A 23091-nucleotide genomic window follows, 5' to 3' on the forward strand; every position below is an offset into this window, starting at 1 on the left:
CAAGTACCCGGGTTCAATTCAAGCATTGGGTGACCATCTGTGTGGAGTTTGAATGTTTTCCCTATGTCTGCCTTGGTTTCCACTAGTTGCTCTGGTTTCTTCCCATAGTCCAAAGATGCGTAGATTAGGTGGGTTGGCCATGCTAAATTGTCTGTAATGTCCAGGAATGTGCAGGCGAGGTGGATTAGCCATGGTGATTGAGAGCTTATGGGGATAGGGTGGAAGGCTTGGTCTGGGTGAGATGCTCTACAATGGGTGGGTGCAGACTTGATGGACCAAATGGCCTCTCTTTCTCCACTTTATGGATTCTACAAAATCGCACTTGAATAAAATGTACCAGCAACTGTGTACATTTATTCTATTGCATTTTTGAGTTTCAATAATGTAGCCAATGAGTCAGTGGAGCAGCCCATTATTTCTGATAGTAAATTTCCTTCCTGAATACAGGAGCACTTAAATGTGGTGAATGAGGAACCTGTGGATATCCAGTTCAACCCTACAGGCTATCTCTTTCTGGCTGGACAGGAGCAGAGTGCAATTTTGGAAGAAAACTATCAAATTCAAAGGTGAGATGTTTGAAAGTCAAGGCTTTAATAATTTTTTAAAAAGTTTTATTCATCTGAATTTTTTTTTGAATGTAAAAACTACAAGGAGGCTACCTGGCCCTTTGAGCCTGCTCCGCTATTTGATAAGATCATGATTAATCTTTTAATGGTCTCAGGTCCACTCACCCGCCCTCTCACCATAACTCTTAATTCCTTTGTTGTTTAAAAAAATCTATCTTGGCTCTAAAAACACTTACTGAAGTAGCATCAACTATTTCACTAGGCAGGGAATTCCATAAATTCACCACCTTCTGGGTGAAGAACTTGCTTCTCTATTCAGTACTAAATCTGCTTTTCCCCCCTAATTTTGAAGCTATGCCTCCTTGTCCTAGTTTCACCTGCCATTCTCTCTGTCTATCTTATCTATTTTCTTCTTCATTTTATATGTTTCTATAAGATCCCCTCCTTTTCCCGCTTCCCCCCCCATTCTTCTAAATTCCAATGAATATAATCCCACTTTACACAGTCTCTCTTCATAAACCAACCCCCTCTGCACCTTCTCTAGTGGCAGTACATCCTTCCTTGAGTAAGGAGACCAAAACTGTGTGCAGTACTCCAGGTGTGGCCTCACCAGCAACCTATACAGCTGCAATATACCTCAATCCCTTTAGCAGTGAAGGACAAAATTCCATTTGCCTTCCTAATTACCTGTTGTATCTGCAGACCAGCCTTCTGTGATTCATGCACAAGGACATCCAGGTCCCACTGCATAGCAGCATGCTGCAGCTTTTTACCATTCAAGTAATAATCCTTTTTACTGTTACTCCTATCAAAACTGATGACTTCACATTTATTAACATTGTATTCCATCTGCCAGACCTTTGTTCACACACTCAATGTATCTATGTTGCTGTACAAAGTTTCACAGTCCACTGCATACTTTCCTCTGCTACTCATCTTCGTGTCATCTGCCAACTTTGACACGCTACATGTGGACACCAACTCCAAATCAATTATGTAAATTATGAGGAGAAAGTGAGGTCTGCAGATGCTGGAGATCAGAGATGGAAATGTGTTGCTGGAAAAGCGCAGCAGGTCAGGCAGCATCTCGGGAACAGGAGAATCGACGTTTCGGGCATTAGCCGAAGAAGGGCTAATGCCCGAAACGTCGATTCTCCTGTTCCCTAGATGCTGCCTGACCTGCTGCGCTTTACCAGCAACACATTTCCATCTATGTAAATTATGAATCATTCTGGTCCCAACACTCTTTCCTGAGGCACACCACTAGTTACTGATTGCCAACCAGAAAAGCACTCATTTATCCCCACTCTTTGCTTCCTATTAGTCAACCAACCCTCTATCCCTGCCAATACTTTACACGTGACACTCTGCAGCTTTACCTTATTTAGCAGTCCCTTGTGTGGCACCTTGTCAAAGGCCTTTTGGAAATCTAAGTACACCGCATCCACTGGGTCCCCGTTGTCCACCATGTTCATAATATCTTCATAGAATTCTATAACATTAGTTAAGCATGACCTGCCCTTCGTGAAACCATCCTGCATCTGCCCAACGGCCAATTTCTATCTAGATGCCTTGCTATTTCTTCCTTGATAATAGACTCGAGCATCTTCCCCTGTACAAAAGTTAAGCTGACCAGCCTAAAATTTCCCATCTTTGGTCTGCTGCCCTTTTTAAACAGTGGCAAGACATTTGTATTTTCCAATCTGCTGGAACTATCTGAGTCTGGCGAATTTTGGAAAATTACCACAAGTGCACTTGCTATTTATCCTGCCATCTTTTAGTACCCTGAGATGCATTCCATCAGGGCCAGGAGACTTGTCTATCCTTAGCTCCACTAGCTTGCCCAACGCTACCTCTTCCATAATAATGATTGTTTCCAGATTCTCACCTACCTTTGTCTCCTTGTCAATTACTGGCATGTTATTAGTGTCCTCCACTGTTAAAATTGGCACAAAATACGTGTTCAGTGCCTCGGCCATTTCATCATCTCCCATAACTAAATGTCTCTTTTCATCCTCTAAAGGACCAGTGTTTACTTTAGCCTCTTTTTTTTGTTTTATATATTGATAGAAACTTTTGCTATCTGTCTTTATATTTGGTGCTAGTTTTTCTCATGTTCTATCTTACTTTTCTTTATAGCTCTTTTAGTGGCTTTCTGTTGACCTTTTAAGTTTTTCCAATCTTCTAGTTTCCTGCTATTCTTGGCCACTTTGTATGCCTTCTCTTTCAATTTGATAGCCTGCCTTATTTCCTTAGACAGCCATGGCAGATTACCCCTTTTCTTACAGTCCTTCCTTTTCACTGGAATATACTTTTGCTGACCACTTTGGAAAAATTGCTTTGAAAGTCCACCACTGATTTCCAACTGTTCCACCATAAAATCTTTGTTTCCAGTCTACTTTAGCCAACTCCTCCCTCATCCTGTTGTGGTCTCCCTTGTTTAAGCACAGGACCCTGGTATTGGATTTTATCTTCACACTGTCCATCTGTATTCTAAATTCAGCCATACTGTAATCACTCCTTCTGAGAGAATCCTTAACCATGAGGTCATTAATTATTCCTGTCTCATTACGCAGGACCAGATCTAGGATAACTTGCTCTCTCATCAGTTCCATTATATGCTGGTCAAAAAAACTATTGTGGATACACTCAATGACCTCCACCTCAAGGCTAACCTGACTGAGCTGGTTCAACCAGTTGACACGTAGATCAAAAATCCCCCATGATGATTGCCAAACCATTTTTACAAGCATTAGTTTGTTTTTTTATTGCCCGCCCCACGTCCAACAGTGACTTTGTCTTCTTAGAATTTCTAATTTCCACCCAAATGGTCAACCTTATTCTCCATAGAACCTAAATCATCTCTCAGCCCTGCCCTGAAGTCATCCTTCATATCAGAACCACACCACCTCCCTTATCTTCCTGTCTGTTTCCGAATAGTCTGATACCCATGGATATTTAACTCCCAGTTGTGACTATCCTGTAAGCATGTCTCCATAATGGCTACTAAATCATACTCGATCAGTGATTTATGCCATTCAGTCATCGACCTTGTTACAAATGCTACAATCATTCAGTAAAGTGCCTTTATGCTCATTTTGATACCCTCATGATTTCCAACATCTCTCAATATCTTCTGAGTTATCTTTCTTTTTTACTTCTTTCATAGTCCTCTTTGTAGTTAAACCCTCCTGCATACATGCTACCCTGCTGCTTACCTTTTTACTTTCCATCATACTTTCAGTCCTTTACCCTTCTCCCCGACTCACTAGTTTAAACTCCTAGTGATCACCCGATTTATCCTTTTCCCTAGAACCCTCGTTCCAGATTGGTTCAGGTGGAGACTGTCCCATCGGTACAGATCCCTTCTGTTCCAAAACTGATACCAATGCCCCATGAAATGGAACCCCTCTCTTCCATACCACTCCCTTAGCCAGATGTTTAACTCCTGAATTTTCTGATTCCCCCAAACCAATTCGAATGTGGCTCCAGAGATTAAAATCCTCAAGGACCTGTTCCTTAATTTTGTTCCTCGTGCTTGATCATCCTCAAACAGGTCCTTGTTCCTAGCCTTGCCTATGTTGTTTGTCCCAGCATGGGCCACAACACCTGGATCCTCCCCCTCCCACTCCAATATCCTTCCTGTGTCCTGGCACCATGCAGGACTCCTGATCCGGCTTGCAAAGGATACAATCCATCCCCCTAATTATAGAATCCGCTGTAACTATCACTTGTCTCTTTGCTCCTCCCTCTTGATTGGTACATTATACTGATTAAGGATGATCAGTCATGATCATATTGAATGGTGGTGCAGGCTCGAAGGGCAGACTGGCCTACTCCTGCACCTATTGTCTTTTGCACCACAATGCCGTGGTCAGCTGCCTCATTCTCCCCGCAGGCCTTTTCCTCATCCACATGCAGAGCAAACATCTCATACCTATTGGACAAGGTCCAGAACGGAGGCTGTTCCGTTCCTGAACTCAGGATCCCTCTACCTGCCTCACTTGCAATCACACCCTGTTGTCCCTGATCACTGACTGAATTTGAATTACTTAATCTACTGGGTGTGACTGCCTCCTGAAAAAAAAAAATCCAGGTAACTCTTTCCCCCTCCCGAATGTGTCAGTGTTTGAAGCTCAGATTCCAGCTCGATAATTCTGAGCCGGAGTTCCTCCAGCAACGAGCACATGCTGCAGATAGGGTGGCTGCTGTTCATAATGGAATCAGGCAGCTTCCGTACCATACAGCTACAGCACATCACCTGCCCAGCCATCTCGACTTAGTTACTTTATTAATTTATATAAATGTATAAGTTAATTCATTTGTGATACTTCTTTCCGATGCTGTTTTTCAAACTTGCTACAGATTTCCTAATAGCCAATCAAGTTGGTGTGGGCAGCATGATGGCTCAGTGGTTAGCACTGCTGCCTCCCAGCGACAGGGACCTGGGTTCGATTCTCACCTTGGGCAACCATCTGTCTGGCGTTTGCGCATTCTCCCCATGTCTGTGTGGGTTTCCTTCGGGTCCTCCGGTTTTCTCCCACGAGCCAAAGATGTGCAGGTCAGGTGAATTGGCCATGCTAAATTGTCCATAGTGTTAGGTGCATTAGTCAGGGGTAAATATAGGGCATTGGGTCGGTGTGGACTTGTTGGGCCAAATGTTTCCATACTGTTGAGAATCTAATCTAAAACACGTCACAGCTTCCCTGTGATATCACTCCAGTATCTTTCGCAATCACAACGTACGGTTAGGCCGCACACCCTGAGCTCAGTGAGTTTTATACTCACTCCGTGCTGCTCTGCCTTCCAACCATTGCCTGCTGACCAGGCCGAGCTCAGTGGGTTTGGTACTCCGTGCAGCTGCTGCTCTGCATTCCAACTGCTCCCCACAGACTAGGCCATGGTCTGTCGTCACAGCCTGCTAACTGAATTCATCTCCACATTCCTCAATACTGTCCTATCCCCCCTGGTCCAGGAACTCATCACATACGTACGGGGGCGGGGGGTGGCACCCTTGCCCTCCACCTCCTCCAATACTTCCTTTTCCCTGGCCCCCAACGCATCATCTTCACTATGGACATCCAGTCCCTATACACCTCCATCTGCCATGACTAGGGCCTCCAAGCCCTCTGTTTCTTCCCCTCCCAAAGTCCCTACCAGTACCCTTCCACTGACACTCTAATTTGTTTGGCTGAACTAGTCCTTACCCTTAAAAATTTCTCCTTCAAATCCTCCCACTTCCTCCAGATGAAAGGGGTAGCCATGGGCCCCAGTTATGCCTGTCTCTTTGTCGGCTACGTAGAACAGTCTACCTTCTGCAGTTACATCGCCATCACTCCCCACCTTTTCTTCCTACATTGACCGCATCGACACCACCTCTTGCTCCCATGAGGAGGTTGAACAGTTCATCAACTTCACCAACACATTCCTTCTGACCATAAATTGACTTGGACTATCTCTGACACCTCCCTCCCCTTACTGGACCTCTCCATCTCTATTAACGGTGACTGACTCAGCACTGACATTTTTTACAAACCCACCGACTCCTGGATTACACCTCCTCCCACCCTGCCTCCTGCAAAAATGCTATTCCTTATTCCCAATTCCTCTGCCTCCATCACATCTGCTCCCAGGAGGACCAGTTCCACATATGAACACACCAGATGGCCACCTTCATTAAAGACTGCATTAAAGACTCCTCCTTATCCTCCTTCTGTAGTTCCCTCTGCAACTACCTTGTCAGGTCCATGCCCCCCAACAACCCACCCTCCCCTCCTGGCACCTTTCCCTGCTGTCACAGGAATTGCAAAACCTGGGCCCACACCTCCCTCCTCACCTCCGTCTAAGGCCCCAAAGGAGACTTCCACATCCATCAAAGTTTCACCTGCACTTCCACACGTCATTTATTGTATCCATTGCTCAGGATGTGGCCTCTTCTACATTGGGGAGACTGGACGCCAACTCGCAGAGCGCTTCAGAGAACATCTCTGGGACACCCGTATCAACCAACCCCACCACCCCGTGACCGAACACGTCAACCACCTCCCATCCGTTGAGGACCTACAGGTCCTGGGCCGCCTCCATTGCCACTCCCTCACCACCCGACGGCTGGAGGAAGAACGCCTCATCTTCTGCCTCTAGACCCTCCAACCCCACGGCATCAATGTGGATTTCACCAGTTTCCTCATTTGCCCTTCCCCCACCTTCTCCCACTTCCAACCTTCAAACTCAGCACCGCCTTCATGACCTGTCCCACATTCCCTTTTCCTTTCCACCTATCCATTTCACCCTCTTCTCCGACCTATCACCGTTACCCTCTATCATTGTACTCTCAGCTACTTTCTCCCTAGCCCCACCCCCTCCCATTTATCTCTTTACCCCCAAGGTTCCCAGCATCATTCCTGAGTAACGGTTTTTGTCCAAAACGTCGATTTTCCTGCTCCTTGGATGCTGCCTGAGCTGCCGTGCTTTTCCAGCACCACACACTCTACTCTAATTTCCAGCATCTGCAATCCTCACTTTTTTTTTTTTGCATGGTCTAGTATCGCCTAGTAGCCAATGAAGGTATGGTCTTTAAGTTTTTTGTGGATTAGTGTTGTGCTGGACAAGCACAGCAGTTCAGGCAGTATCCAAGGAGCAGGAAAATCGATGTTTCGGGCAAAAGCTACTTTCTCCCCACCCCCACCCCCCTCTCATTTATCTCCACCCTTCAGGCTCTCTGCCTGTATTCCTGATGAAGGGCTTTTGCCCGAAACGTCGATTTTCCTGCTCCTCGGATGCTGCCTGAACTGCTGTGCTTTTCCAGCACCTCTCTAATCTAGAATCTGATTTCCAGCATCTGCAGTCCTTGTTTTTACCTACTTTTTTGTTGTGCTCCAGCTTCTCGAGTGCCTCTCCCACCTATTTATTCTTGAATGAGCCTACAAAATACGTAATAGTGAGATATTAGCTCTCGAGACACAACTGAGCCTTATCTCATGTACATTTGATGTTTGTACTTGGGAACTAGGCAGTAGTTTTTCACTTAAAATTGCAAACACTAAACAACACTTTTCACTGTATTTCTAATGAATACATATGACAATAAATCAAATCATTATTTTAAATGAAGGGACTTGAAACAAATTTCTGTAAAAAGTGGTTTGAAAGCTAAGGTTGGGTTCTGACATGCTCACGTCCACTTTCCCATTACTCTTAATTCTCCTACTGATCTACAGATTGTCTATCTCAGCCTTTCCCCATTATCCTTAATTTTCCTACTGATAAAGAGTTTATCTATGTCAGCCCTAAATCTACACAACAACCCTGCCCCCACAACTCTGTCCAATCTTTCTTAACCTTCTGAAAGAAGTTTCTCCTGGTCTCATTCTTAAATTGTTCTAGATGCTCAATGCTAGTTTCTCCCACGAGGGGGAAACATCCTCTTGGTATTTACTCAAAAGCCCCTATAACATCCTATATGAGATCCCCTCTTACTTCTGAACTCCAGTGAATAGTTTTTGACTATCTCTCCGTACCAGGCGTCATCCATGTGAAACTTCTCTGAACTGCCTCCAATGAAATAATACCTCCTTTATAAGGGGACCAAAACTGCACTTAGTACACCAGATATGGTCTCACCAGCAACTTATACAGATTTCCTACTCTTATACTGCAATCTCCTTGAAATTGGGGCCAATATTCCATTAGCCGCCTTGATCACCTGCGCCTGGGTGCGAGCTTTTTGTGTTTCACATATAAGAACCCCTGGCCAAACCAATACAAAACTATTGAAAACCAAATCTTTCAACTCTAAAGAACTCAGGCCCCAGTAACTGACATTGAAATGAAACAGTATTAAACAGACTCACTCTGACTTAACTGTTAATAGATAGCAAGAAAAGTCAGGTTCCATAATCTCATGCTCAGCTGAATGGAAAACTGCTCGTTTGTTCCACCCTCTAGAGGTTTTAGTGAAGAGAGAGCTTCATGAATGGTATAGCACATTGTACAACTCCTGTGCGACAAGATCAGGAGGCCAGAAGAACACAGCACGCCGGACAGCATCAGGAGGTGGAGAAGTCAATGTTTCAAGTGTAACCCATCTTCAGGACTGGGAGTGGGTGTACGGGGAGCTGCACCAGCTCAACAAACAGTTTTTTGGTTCATATCTGACCCACTTTGAACAAACTCAGGTGGATGTAGGTCTTCTTTATTTTGTTTGCTGAGATTTTCAACCTGAGATAAACCATTGTGGGAAAGTGCAAATTGAATGTCAAGTTTTCCATTGCTGACAGGAAGAGAAACACTCAAAAGCCAATCTCCTCAAGAAGTCACCAATATTTGCTTGTACAATCTATCGTGCAGAGGACATCAAATTGTGGGGAGCAGTTGCATGGTGATTACTGATGGAAAAGAGAGTAGTTCATTTCCAAGTTAGAACTTTAATGCAATGTTTCTATCTCTAGAGCTGAAGGAGCAGCAGTCACTCTGCTCTCACCCCAGCAATTACAAAGGAAATTCCCATGGATGAACACAGATGGGGTTGCTATAGCTTCATATGGTGAGTGTATCATGAAAAAGTCTGAATTTTGAGAAAAAACTTGAATTATTTAGAACAATTAGTGATTCTCATGTATTTACCAAAGTGGAAGGCGTTACTGCTGAGTAACAGTGATATCAGGCTCAAATGTTAAATTAATCACATCCAGGTTAGGTACAAAGTACAAGTTCAAACTATTTGACAGCTCAATCTTCAATGTAAAGCCCTTGTGCACCACATTGTCATTCACTGCATCAGCCGGCATTTGGCCTTCTGTGATGTGAGTGGCTACTGTGCTGAAATAAAAGTCCATTTTGTGTTGTGACAAAAAGAACATAGCCACTCAAACACAAGATTGTTTGTTTGACTTGCCGAATAAAAGATCCGTACTCCCCGAAATGGGCAAAATTTTAACACTTGATGGCTTTAGCCGCCATCTCCTCGTTCCCCCACAAAAAAACAAACAAAACTGTTTTGCATAACTCAACTTGTAAGTTTCTTCCCTGGAATTTAATCCCCCGTTATTACATATTTTAGATTTTGTCAGGAATTTCATTTCCATTTCTATGTGCTGATGAATATTGCTCACTTTCAGATCCTCAAACACATATCAAGGAGCTTTGACTTACAGGAATTTGTCCACAAGCAGTTTTAAGTTGCAATGTTGCACTTCATCTTGAATTTTGCTTTAACATCTTAACTCAAGAGTATCGTGTGTCAACGATTCCCATCGTTTTTGTAACAATTTGTTGTACATCTGACGTAGATTATAGATTATCATCATTTAATTTATACTTTAAAATTGCATCCGGGATTAAAGGCAGAATTCCAATGGTGAGGCAAATTAATGTGGGATGGATCATCTTTCATCAGAGTATGAATAGATATTACAATCCACCAACTTTGCTTTCTTTACACAGATGCTGCCAGATCTGCTGATTTCGCCAGCAGTTTCTACTTTTGTTTCTGATCTTCAGCATCCACAGTTCTTCGTTTTATTTTAATAGAAATGGCCTGATTTTGCCTATTGATTGTTGAACTCTGTTGCAGGTCTAGAGAACGAAGGTTGGTTTGACCCCTGGCTGCTGCTGAATGCTTTCCGAAGGAAGGCAATATCAATGGGCGTGTTTCCATGTTATGGAGAGGTGATAGGTGAGCAGTTTAAATGCAATCATTTCAATGGTATGGTCCTCTTTTAAAGAGGTGGAGAGCATTCAACTGTCTTTAGTTCAAGAATTGGTTTAAATGGGTCATTGGTACATTAAACCACTACCAGCATTGGTCCAGTTTGTTGTTCATATCGTTGCTTTTATAACCCGGTGATGTTGCACAACACTTCACGAGCAGTTAAGTATTGTTTGAAATATCATCAAAGTTTAAACTGTCAACTAAATTGTGCACAAGATCAGACATGCAGCAGCAAAATAAATGATTGAATGTTGTTTGTTGACTGACATAGACATTGACCAGATCACCTTGTGTCTCTCCAAATTGAATCATGGCCTTAAATTTAGAGCTAATGTTACAATCTCTGTAGAGGCTTGCAAAATGTAAACTTGAATTCACCACTATTAACTGAAAAGGCCATGCAACACGATCATTTCTTTTAAAGAATTAGTGTTTTATTGACAAAAGACAAAGAAGCACTATTCCAAACACAACTATTCCTGTTCTATTTGTATTTTAAACTTTTTTCATATTTTAGTTCCTTGAAGTTCTTCTAGAAATAAACCAAAACGTCAATTTCCAAAAATTCAGTCTCTTTCTCTTCAAATTCTGAGGTGAGGGGATTTTTGGTGATTCTCCATTAACATTTGCTCAGCAGAATCCCTCAGTTCTGCTTCATCTGTTTGCTATGATCAGAGGGATAAGCATGCAAGGGCTCAGGACCTGGAATACTAAGCAGCAATCACCTTCTACTTTGGCAGTAATATAATCAGACCAGGGGCAAGATATCACCGAGCGTGATTTTAAGAAAAGCTTAATTCCCCATAAGGATGTGAGTACTGCTGGTGAGATACTGATCTTGCGTAGCCAAGTTATGGCACAAGAAGAGGCCATTCAACCAAATATGTTTGCACCACCTGGAAAAGAGTTTTGAAAAAGCTAGCTGTTCTAATCCCACCTTCCAACACCTGGTCCTAGCCTTGCAGGTTACAGGTGCAGTTCCAGGCAATGTTTTAAATGAGTTGAAGGTTTCTGCCTCTATCACCAAACCATGCAGCAAATTCTGGACAACCACCTAAAAGTTTTCCTTCTGTCCCTTTCTACCAGTTACCTTAAATCTGTGCCCCTTTGGTAACCGAATTCGCTAATAGAGGAAATAGGACTGTCTTGTCTACTCTGCCCAGGGCCCTCATATAATTTTATGCACCTCAGTTAAGACAAGCTCAGCCTCATAGCTGAGAGAGAGAAATGATGTCCTTCCTGTAATGTGATTAGAACTATGTGCAAAATTCCAACTGTGGAATAAGTAATACTTTAAACAATTCCAGCAAATTATCCCTGTCTTTTTTATTTTTTATTTTATGCTTCATTCAATAAAGGAACTTATCACCCAATCAGTTGATAAATTGCAAAGCAAAAATTTTGTAGACCAGAGTATAACGTGTTATGGAACCAAGAGTTCTGATGCAAATCAGCTGACAGTCAAGAGTTTGGCTGGTCTTCTCTACACAAAGATCTGGTGTTCCGCACTCGATGATTTGCTTTTTTAAAAGGAAATTTGATGGGGGTCTTTAAAATAATAAAACAATTAAATTTTGTCCTTGCTGAAAGGTTAATGAACTAGGTTTGTCAAGGAGAGCCTAGGGCGCCTCAATTATTGTAAGCATTGAGCTACGTTACATATCAGCTACCTGTATTTTGCACATTATTATTCACCATTTTACCAAGTTGTTGAGTTTGTGTAATGAGTACACGATTCATTGCAAGTGTTTGAGAAGAAATTGGGTGAGTTCCGAACCTTTGGTTTCCAGGCCTAAGTTTCATTGAGTATCAAATTTTGTTCCACAACACTATTATATAAAGGTGTTGTATAGTTAGCCAAAATTATCCAATGGTTTTTCAATCTTTTTTGCCTCTCTGAGATGATTTGGACTGTTGGTAGATTTGGTTGAAGGAAGCAGTGATAGTGTTAGTTGCACCAGAAAATATTGGATATCCATGAGGACGGCTGATCGTTTTCATCAGTCGCCTTGATTTGTGACTTATTTTCAGCATTTTTGCACTAAAAATATGAACAGTAGCAACCGTTGCACATCACGATCATGCAGTATTTGTCAATACTGATCCAAGGCCAGTTGTTTCCGGATTCAGAATGGAGAGTCACTCAACTATAATTCGCACCCCAGTGCGTATACCCGATCTCTGTGGTCTCACAGGAATATTTCAAGTTGATTATTTCTTGCTCTCTCTCAAATTTCATAACTGGCAATTGTCCCCAAGATTTCTGTAATTCTTCATTTACACTAAGACAGAATATTGGCAGGTTATTACAAAGCAGAAATAGGGCCTACAGTCCTCACTTTCTCCTGCTTGACCCTTCTAGTCTGCTCCGCTTCATGGCAATCTTAGGCAAACCTAATTGAACTTGTCCGACATTCATTTACATTTACTTTCAACTGTGCTCATTGAATTGCGGACAGGACCCTGAATAATAACTTCCTCCTTCCTACCTCTGGTCATGGGGCTAGTTGTAGCACCTCTGCTGTTATTCCTGCTGAGATCAGCTGCTGGGACTAACTGGGGGTGATTCTAAAACTTAGCGATCTGTCTGGCTGTTTCCATCAGTTGATGGGTATCACGAAAAGATTACAATTAAATTTAGTGAAGCCTTTTGTTTTATTCATCTGTGGGTGTTGCTGGTTGGGCTAGTATTTACTACCTGGCCCTGTTTGTCTTGAGAAGGTTGCGGTGGGCTGCCTTCTTGAACTGTGCAGTCCATGTGCTGTAGGTTGACCCATTATGTCATTAGAGGGAGAGAATTCCAGGATTTTGACTGGTGATATATTTCCAAGTCAGGATGGTGAGAGGCTTGGAAAGCAATTTGCAGGTGGTGATGTTCAAATGTTTCTGCTGCCTCCTCTGTCTAGATGGTAGTTTTTGAAGATTTGGAATGTGCAAAATGTTGATGGTAAAATGACTGGCATCACATCCACAAACAATCAAGCTGGCTGCTTTATTCTGAATGGTGTCAAATTCTTGTGTTTTTGAAGCTGCACTTATCCAGGCAAATATGGACAATTCTATTGCATTCATGATTTGTACTTATAAATGGTGGACAAGCTTTGGGAAATCAGGTTGAGAGTTATTTGCTACAAGACTAGATCAAAGGCTACTGTATTTATATGGCAAGCCCAGTTAGTTTCTGGTCAATGGTTGTTAAGTAATTCCATTGAATATCATTGGGCGGTGGTTAGATAGTCACTTATTGGCAATGGTCGTTCCCTGCCATTTGTGTGACAGCAATGTTATATGCCATTTTTCAGCTCAAGTTTGAATATTGTCCAGGTTTTGTTGCATTTAGACATGGACTGCTTCTGAATGAGGAATCAGAAATGGTGCTGATCACTGTGCAGTCACCAACAAACATTCTTATTTCTGAACTTATGATGGAGGGAGGTTCATTCTGGATGTACTATTAACTCCACAGTTCAGTTTCAGAAACTAACTAGTTCACACGTTAATTTTTACACTGTAGTACTTTATCAGCAAGTCTGCAAAATATAAGAGCAATCATTTCATGTAGGGAAAGTTAAATATATAAATAAAACTTAATCTGTTAAGGGAACACAAGATCAGTCTGGCGAACAGATCAGTGAACGAGAGGGTAATGGATGAAAGAAAATCTGGAACATTAAAGAAATAGAAAACTGCAGCATGATTACATAATGTGCCAGATTTTGTAATAAAGTTTCCAACCAACTTTTACCAAATGTGCATCAGAGATCATCATTTCTACAATTTGGCTTCTCCCATATGAGAACTCCAACTGGGATCTCCAAATTTTGAATTTTAATTATACTTGTTCAAAATAGCCCCCCATAATTATAAACAGACACATTCTTTTCAGGATATATGTCTATTTCATGTGCAAAGTCGTCGAATTGAGCAATAGCCTTGTCGGTGGCTAGATGGTGTCTCTAAGCCTGCTGTCAAGTTCAGTTAATAGATGTTCCTGAAAGTTTGAGTCGTTGTTTGGATGACAACATAGCTGTCTTGGTGACACTGCTGATGTCAAGTGGCGGCACGGAGAGCTTGCATCTCATAAATAAATACATTTGACATATTAGACAAATAGACTGTACACAATTCTTTGCTCTGATCGTATAGTAAAACCTGCTTTCTTCTTGAATTATCCAAAAATTTACAATGTCATAATTGGCTTTCACTGGTATAATTCTAATAACGTAAACTGTGCATTAGCCTGTACTGCACTTACATTTTCATTTCATGCTATATTAATACTAACTTCCATTACTAACTTACACTGTACTAAATTTTTAAACTCCCTGCTGAATCACTCTGTACGTAATGATTTTTCCATTTTACTGAATATCTAACCATTCAAAATTCTCTTTACGTGTATTAATCATTCAACTCATTGTACATCATCTTATAATCTTAAGTTATATGGGCCACTGGCATTCCCTCTTGCTAACACTCAGCCTGTTGTTCATTTGGATGATGACAGTGGTTGTAGTTGTTGCACCTAAATCACCACTAGAGCAGGTGTCAAAACCCAACTTGTTCACATGTATGTGTTGTACATATGTCTTCAGTCTTGTTATATGATTGATTCTTACTGTTCTCCAGACAACTAGGTACATGCATAATACTGACTTTGCATGGTGCACCGTATCTCAGAAGTTGAGTGATGTTGGAAAGAATGTAGATTAGTTTGGCATTTATTCACTAAAATGATGAAATAATGCTTCCAATCTTCATCGATCTTGTAAACTGTGACATTAAGCTGAACAAAATATATTGGGTGGTGACATTAGCATAAAATCCCATCTCATTGTTCTGCTATTTTGTTTAGTACCTAAACAGGAATGAAGGAGTGATACTGACGTGACTTTAACAAGACTAACCAAACTATTTATCAAAAATAGAAGTTTGATTTTAGCAAAGAAGCTTGAGGATATCTGGTGATTGCACTTGCGCTTACTCATAACCCATTATTTCTTGCAGCTCACTCTTCGCGTAAACCTGATTCAACATCAGAGCTTTCAGCTGGTTCAGCACTTCTGTCCAAGCAATGAGAAGTGTTGAGCTCTCTATCTACACCACTGAACTTGTGCAATGTTTGCTGCATTAGATGGGAGGTTGATAGAAGGACAATATGCATAGCAGTATTGTTGCAGTATTACTAATCTCCAGGTTGCTCAGTAAGATCTTTTAAAAAAAAAAAAAAATTCTGTGTTCCGGCAGGTTTTCAGTCATCAACCAGAGAGATGAAGACAGATGATGGTACGAGTGTCTCACTGAAAAGAATTCACCATGTCAATGTACGGGACTAGTGGTAATTTATTTCAGTCTCTTAATAGAAGGTCATTGAGTTTTTTGAGCCCTTTACACTCAATTAGATAATGGCTGATTTCCATCTTCATTCCATTTATTTGGCTGTGTAAAATACCCTTGTCAGTTAAACTTCCTTTAATTTCTGTTGATCTCACCCCTGAATGTGTGGCTTTAATTTTAGGGTTATAACTCTTGGTTCTGTATGCTCCCATAAGGAAAGGGTTTCTATTGCATAGACTGACACTATTCAGAAGAGGCTCTTTATCATCTCTGTACCACCAGAGCTACATTAAATCTGCACTAGGATAAAACCAAGAATATTGGATGTTGGAGATCATCCAAAATAGAAACTCAGCAGGTCTGGCAGCATCTATAGAGAGAAAGCAGCATTAATGTTGTTAGTCCATTGACTCTTCATTGAAAGCTGCTACTCCTATCTGTGTGTCATCTACTAAACCTAGCAACAATGCTGCCTGGTCCTTCGTCCAGATTGTTAATGTATAACGTGAATAGTTGTGACCCAACACTGAAGTGGAACTCCACTAGTCACTGGCTGCCATCCTGAAAAAGAACCTTTTATACACACTACTTGTCTTCTACCAGTCAGCCAATCCTCTCTCCAGGCCAGTGCCTTGTCCCTAATTGTAGAGAGTATGGTGCTGGAAAAGCACAGCAGGTCAAGGGCTTATGCCCAAAACGTCAGTTCTTCTGCTCCTTGGATGCTTCCTGACCTGTGCTTTTTCAGCACCATGTTCGTGACTCTGATCTCCACACCTGCAGTCCTCACTTTCTCCTTGCTTCTAATACCTTGTTTAGTAGCTTTCCGTGCAGCACCTTGTCAAAGGTCTTCTGGAGATCCAAAATACATCATGTGCATTGGCTCTCCTTTGTCTAACTTGCTCAATACCTTCTCAAAGAATTCTAACAGATGTCAGATTTGACCTGCCCTTGACAAGGCCGTGCTAGCTCAGCCCTATTTTACCATGCGCCTACGAGTACTCCATAAGTCATTCTTAATAATGGACTGTAAAATCTTAGCAACAAGCAAGGTCAAACTAACCAGCCTATAATTTCCTGTCTGTCTGTCTCTCTCTTGTCTTCCCACTTTCCACTCCTTTGGGGCCCTTCCTGACTCCACAGAAACTATATACTGTGATTTGCTGTTTTCTCTCTATCGCTGAGTCAAAATGCTGCAACTCCCTAACAACTCTGGATATATCAACACATCGAGTGTCAGCAGTGCAGGAAGGCAGCTCACCAGTGACTCATCAATGGCAATTAATGATTGGCAATAAATGCTGCCCTAGCTAGTTTCGCTTGCTCGCATGCTCTCATTCGCTTCTTGCACGCTCTCGCAAACACTGCCCCCACCCCACCTCATCTGTAGTTTTGGCTGATTATCTCAACCCCAAATGCTACTTTTGCCGACTGTGTCTCCCTCTTTATGTACTGCTGCAACTGACTATCCAACTCCCCCAGTCCCTGCATGCACTGCTGTGGATCTCACAAAACTCTGTGTTGTGATTCCTAATAAGCCCCCAAATTGTTATGATTCCTGAAGAGACTTTGAACTTTGTTTTGTTCTGGCCAGGACAAAATAGCATTTTTGTTTAATGTAGACTCACTTAACCTGTCTATATCCTTCTGTAGACTTAGTGGTGTATCATTCTTACCACTTGCCTCCTCAACTTTCTTTTTGATATGCCATTTACAAAGTTACCAATAATACATTCTCTTCCATCATCCAATTCATTCATATACATAGTGAATAATTGTGGCACCAGCACTGATCCTGTGGCACAGCCCACGGGGGGCTCTATGGTTCGCACTGCTGCCTCACAGTGCCAGGGATCAGGGTTCGATTCCAGCCTCCGGCGACTGTGTGGAGTTTGCACATTCTCCCAGTGTCTGTGTGGATTTCCACCTGGTGCTCTGGTTTCCTCCCAAAGACCAAAGATGTGCAGGTTAGATGAATTGGCCATACTAAATTGTCCATAGTGTTCAGAGATGTGTAGGTTCGATGCATTAGTCAGGGGAAAATGTAATAGGGTAGAGGAAGGGTCTGGGTGGGATACTCTTCAGGGGGACGGTGTGGGCTGGTAGGGCTGAAGGGCCTGTTTCCACACTGTAAGGATTCTATGATTCTGGGTTGCTATCTTCGAAATACCCACTTTGTCGCAAATCTAATTTCTGAGTTGACCAATCCTCTATCCATTTTAATTTGCTTCCCCCAACACCATGCGCTGTAACATTAAGTACTCTGAAAGGTGTTACCTTTATCATAGACTCTTAACGTTTTCGCAGTTACAGATGTTGAGCTAACTAGTTGCCTGTTTTTATCTCCTATTCTTTTTGAAAAAGCATATTGCATTGGCAGTTTTCTAATTCTCTGGGATTTTTCCAGAATCTAAGGATATTTTGTTTTTGAAAGGTTACGACCAGTCTCTCCACTATCTCTGGAATGACTTATTTTAAGATCCTAGAGTATAACTGTTCATGTCCAGGAGACAAAAACACAGGATACACACTCCATCTCCCAAATGAAGAGAGCATAGGTGTAAAGTATGTATCAACGCTTCTGCCATTTTCTGGTTCCTCATTATCTTCCCAGCCTCTTTCTGCTTTGGTCTTGTTCCTCCTTTTTGAAAATATATTTAACCAAGCTTACATTCCATTTTTACATGCTAGTTCATCGTCAGTTTTATTTTTCCTTTTTTTGTTTTGGCATCCCATGATTTTTAAAACCAAAGGTATACACCTCCTCTTTCCTTCTTGCCTTGCCTTCTTTTTAAAAACAAAACTATACCCCTGAATATTTAGTTTTCAGCTTTGATTTCCTTGTAGCTGTGTCTCTGGCTATACGATCATATCCAGTCCCTTCAGATTTGTGCCATTAATTCATTTATTTTGTTCTGAAAACTATATGTATTTTGGTGAAGAGCCATTAATTTGTCCCTTTACTAATCCCCAGTTCCTATCATTGACCCTATTTGCTTGTTGCTGTCTTGTATGGTTATAGACTCTGTCCATCCCTGTTCCACTCTGGGTATCATTATCTAAAGAGCTTTCCTGCAGTGCTGCCTTTGCCTTTTAAGTCAATGATTCCCCTCTCACTGAAACCACCTTCCCTGCATTTAATTTACTGCCTTTAGGATTTGTAGCTAGAGGATTTGAGTATCAGAATAAGGATATCTTGCGCTTATAGAGGGCCTTGGTGAGGTCACAGCTTGAGTATAATGTGTGATTTTGGTCTCCTAGGGCATTTTTGCTATTGTGGGAGTCCAATGACGGTTCACCAGACTGATTCCCAGTATAGCAGGACTGACATGTAAGGAAAGACTGGATCGACTGGGCTTGTATTTGCTGGAATTTAGAAGAAAGAAGGGGGATCTCTCAGAAACATACAAAATCCTGATGGGTCTGAACAGGTTAAAAGCAGGAAGAATGTAAGCAGGAAGAATGTTCCCAATTAGATTAGATTTCCTACAGTGTGGAAACAGGCCCTTCGGCCCAACAAGTCCACACTGACTCTCTGAAGAGTAATCCACCCAGACCCATTTCCCTCTGACTAATGCACATAACACTATGGGCAATTCAGCATGGCCAGTTCACCTGGTCTGCACATCTTTGGACTGTGAGAGGAAATCCACGCAGACACTAGCAGAATGTGCAAACTCTGCACAGACAATCGCCTGAGGCTGGAATCTAACCTGGGACCCTGGTGCTGTGAGGCATCAGTGCTAACCACTGAGCCACCACGCTGCCCCAATATTGGGCAAAGTCCAGAACAAGGGGTGACAGTCTAGGAGTAGAAGGTAAACCATTCAGAACTCATATGAGGAAGAATGTTTTCACTCCCAGTTGTGAACCTGTGGAATTCTCTCCCACAGAAAGCTGTTGGGGCCGGGCCATTAGGTAAATTCAATAAGTTGGACGTGGTCCTTTGGCTAGAGGAATCATGGGGTGTAGGGAGAAGGTGGGAATAGGATACTGAAATTTCATGATCGCACTGAATGGTGGTGCAATCTTGAAAGGGCCGAATGGCCTAGTCCTGCACCTATTTTTTAACACCTAGAATTCATAAGTAAAATATGAGAGACAAAATATCATGAACCACCCCATCAAGTCTATAAAATTAAAAAATGGTCAAGGTAAAGCTGACAGATCTCCTAGAAACCCCCCCAAATATTAGTGATACTGTGGATCACCAAATTGATTGAAAATTTATCTCCTTCACAAGGTATTCCAATTCACTTTTGAAGACCAAACTTTGAAGTTCTTTTAAACGTTGGCTGTTTATGCAACTGCTCGCATGTTGGTCGTTTAACTCCTCCCCTAAAACTGCATTTCACTCAACTTTTGAGACTGCATTCCAGCACCTACTCATTGATACAATTCCAGATCTATGCAGATAGCTCGAATACAAAGCTGACACCACTCCTTGGGTTTATCCCAGCTTCAATATTTGTTAGCTTCAAACAAATACTGCTCTAGGTATCCTTCACCCCATTTTCAGCTGTATGAAACCATCGTTCCCAACAATTTTCTTCCAACTGCTCTGAGCAGTTCCCAGAGCCTTTAGAACATAGAACATTACAGCGCAGTACAGGCCTTTCTGCTCTCAATGTTGCACCGACCTGTGAAACCAATATGAAGCCCTTCTAACCTACATTATTCCATTTTCATCCATGTTTATCCAATGACCATTTAAATGCCCTCAAAGTTGGCGAGTCTACTGCTGTTGCAGGCAGGGCCTTCTATGCCTTACTATTCTCAGAGTAAAACTACCTCTGACATCTGTCCTATATCTATCATCCCTGTTACAATATGGGTAACCTTCCTGCTTAATTTAAACCAGCAACACGGAAAAGATTTATCCGTGCAGTATTCTGTGAAAATTCAAGAGGCAAAGTACTATCCCAAAGGTCACTATTTCAAGTAAAAATTAACAACTTTATTTCTTAAAGTGTAACAGAATAATTAAGTAACAACTATTTACAACTCCTTTTCTCTAACCTATCTTTTACTTTTCCCCTCTACAATACTAATCCGATAAAATCCCCAATTAAGATTTACCAAAAATTTAAATTTTAAAACCAGCCAGCTATCGAATCTCCTCTTTATATCTTCCTTTGTCGTCTTTTCTTCTTAGGGATTTCTGTTTCACAGGTTACTGATTGATAAAGGTACCTTTTTTTAAGAGAGCTATTCTCCGGGCAGTCTACTTGTGTTGGTGGCTTGGCAGTTCTCCCTCAGCTGTTCAATTTTCCCCGGTCTTATACCCCAAAGCACCAGATTGTGTCATGGCTTTCAATATTGTCAGTATACTAAATTCAAACATGATTGGAATTTCGTGTTTTCTGGGGTATAATTTAAACTGATTGGCCTAATTTGATTTTTTTTGCTCTCCAGGCAACCAGCTGCTCTAGCTGCTGGACAAAAAGGTTCCATTATGTCTTGTTCAGAACACTTGGTGCTGTTAAGTAGTTCTGCTAGCTTTTAATTCTCTTAAAGGTACAGTACACTTCTAATCTTTCATAATGCCCCTCAATTTAAAGCTATGTCATCTTGTGCCCGCCATCACCATCCAAGGAACACGGCTCTCACTGTCCACCCTATGACCTCAAAAGCCCACCTTTGGTCACACCTACCATCACCCATAGCTTTTAAGTATGATAATCATCTGACTGTGATATAGAAGAACATTTTTCATTTTGAAGCCTCTTTCCATGCTTCTTTCTTGATAGAAAGTGAGGTCTGCAGATGCTGGAGATCAGAGCTGAAAATGTGTTGCTGGAAAAGCGCAGCAGGTCAGGCAGCATCCAGGGAACAGGAGAATCGACGTTTCGGGCATTCCTGAAGAAGGGCTTATGCCCGAAACGTCGATTCTCCTGTTCCCTGGATGCTGCCTGACCTGCACTTTTCCAGCAACACATTTTCAGCTCCTTTCTTGATAGGTCAGCAGTGTGCAGAAAGCTTTGACTGCTAAAACTAACTGATTCTTGAACTGCTGTTCATCAATTTTTGAAATGACTTTACAAGTTCTCTGAATGTCTCTCAGCTGTTATAGAGTCAGAGTCCTAGAGTTGTACAGCATGGAAACAGACCCTTAAGTCCAACCCAATCTAGTCCCATCTGCCAGCACCTGGTCCATATCCCTCCAAACCCTTACTATTCATATACCCATCCAGATGCCTTTTAAATGTTGAAATTGTACCAGCCTCTGGCAGCTCATCCATACACGTACCACCCTCTGTGTGAAAAAGTTGCCCCGTAGATCTCTTTTATATCTTTCCCCTCTCACCCTAAACCTATACCCTCTAGTTCTGGACTCCCCGACCCCAGACAAGGTTAAATGGTGACTAGAGGTGGAACACTATGTCCCTGCAATATTCACAAGTTGTTGGCTAACACAACACAAATGGATACCAATCAAGAGATTCCCTTCATAAATGTCTGATTGGGATCTCATAGTGACCCTTGCTGTGTCTTCTACATTACAGGTGCGGATGCCAAATAGCATAGAGTACCAACCAGTGGAGTGTGCAATCATAGTCAATGTGGCTGGAGCATGGTCAGGAAATGTGGCAGAGATGATTGGCATTGGTAATGGACCTGAAGGCACCTTGGAGGGCATAAAACTCCCAGTAGAACCCAGAAAAAGGTGAGCAAATGAAGCATCTTTCTGCAAAATACAGAACAGGCTAGGCTGCATTATGAGCCCTACAGAATCTGCAGCAAGAACAAAAGACATCCCTATTCTTCTCCGCCTCCCCCCCCTCCCCCCGCCCAGAGTTTTTCACCAGAATATGGGATTGCAAGCTTAGTTGAATTTTCATTTGTGATCATCTGGTATATCGGCCACTCCACTGAAAGTTCACACGTGCTCTAACATGACATGATTAAGGAATCGAAGCAGGCACCATCTGAGGTTTGCTGGGAAAGAGCAGTCGGGATGCATAGTGTTGAATGTGTTCCTGCTTGTGATTTTTTCTCCCAGTGGGGCTTCCTGATTGAAATATCAGGTACAAAAGTGATCTAGTGTAATTTTGTACTGCATTTGAAGCCCAAGGGGGCAAATGCTGTGGATTGGAGTTGAATGACAGCAAAGACCAGTACTGAGCAATGTTGCTTTTTTTTTTGTATTGAAAGGATTTACAAAGTGGAGTTCTCTAGGATTGATATTAGGACTGATGCTTTCCTACTCATCTAAATAATCTCGACTTGGGTGTGCAGAGCACAATTTCTGTTACTTCCAAATTTGAAACTAGATTTTGGGAATCGTGGAGAAGATACTGACTTATCCCAAGAGAAGAGAAGTATGTTGGTAGAATGGACAGACAAATGACACTGAAATTTCATGTAAAGAAATATGGGTTTGTTACTTTTTTGTCAGAAGATTAGGGAGGGGCAGTATAAAATGTAGCATACAATTGTAAAGGGAAAGCAGAAAGATGTTAACCCAGGGTTATGCAGAAG

At 42.0% G+C, this 23091-nt stretch overlaps 1 protein-coding gene across 1 annotated transcript in view; it reads left to right on the forward strand.

Moving 5' to 3' along the window:
• foxred1 (FAD-dependent oxidoreductase domain containing 1) overlaps positions 1-23091 on the forward strand; it is a 48186-nt gene that overhangs the window by 12693 nt on the left and 12402 nt on the right. Inside the window, exons 4-8 of the mRNA XM_043676899.2 lie at positions 448-566; positions 9014-9108; positions 10138-10239; positions 15523-15599; positions 22116-22276. Coding sequence (XP_043532834.2) covers positions 448-566; positions 9014-9108; positions 10138-10239; positions 15523-15599; positions 22116-22276 — 554 coding nt within the window. The remainder of the gene's footprint in view (positions 1-447; positions 567-9013; positions 9109-10137; positions 10240-15522; positions 15600-22115; positions 22277-23091) is intronic.

Source organism: Chiloscyllium plagiosum, unplaced genomic scaffold, assembly GCF_037043375.1.
Source record: "Chiloscyllium plagiosum isolate Xiang-an unplaced genomic scaffold, Cpla_swu_hap1 HiC_scaffold_29, whole genome shotgun sequence".
In the NCBI taxonomy this organism is placed as follows: domain Eukaryota; kingdom Metazoa; phylum Chordata; class Chondrichthyes; order Orectolobiformes; family Hemiscylliidae; genus Chiloscyllium; species Chiloscyllium plagiosum.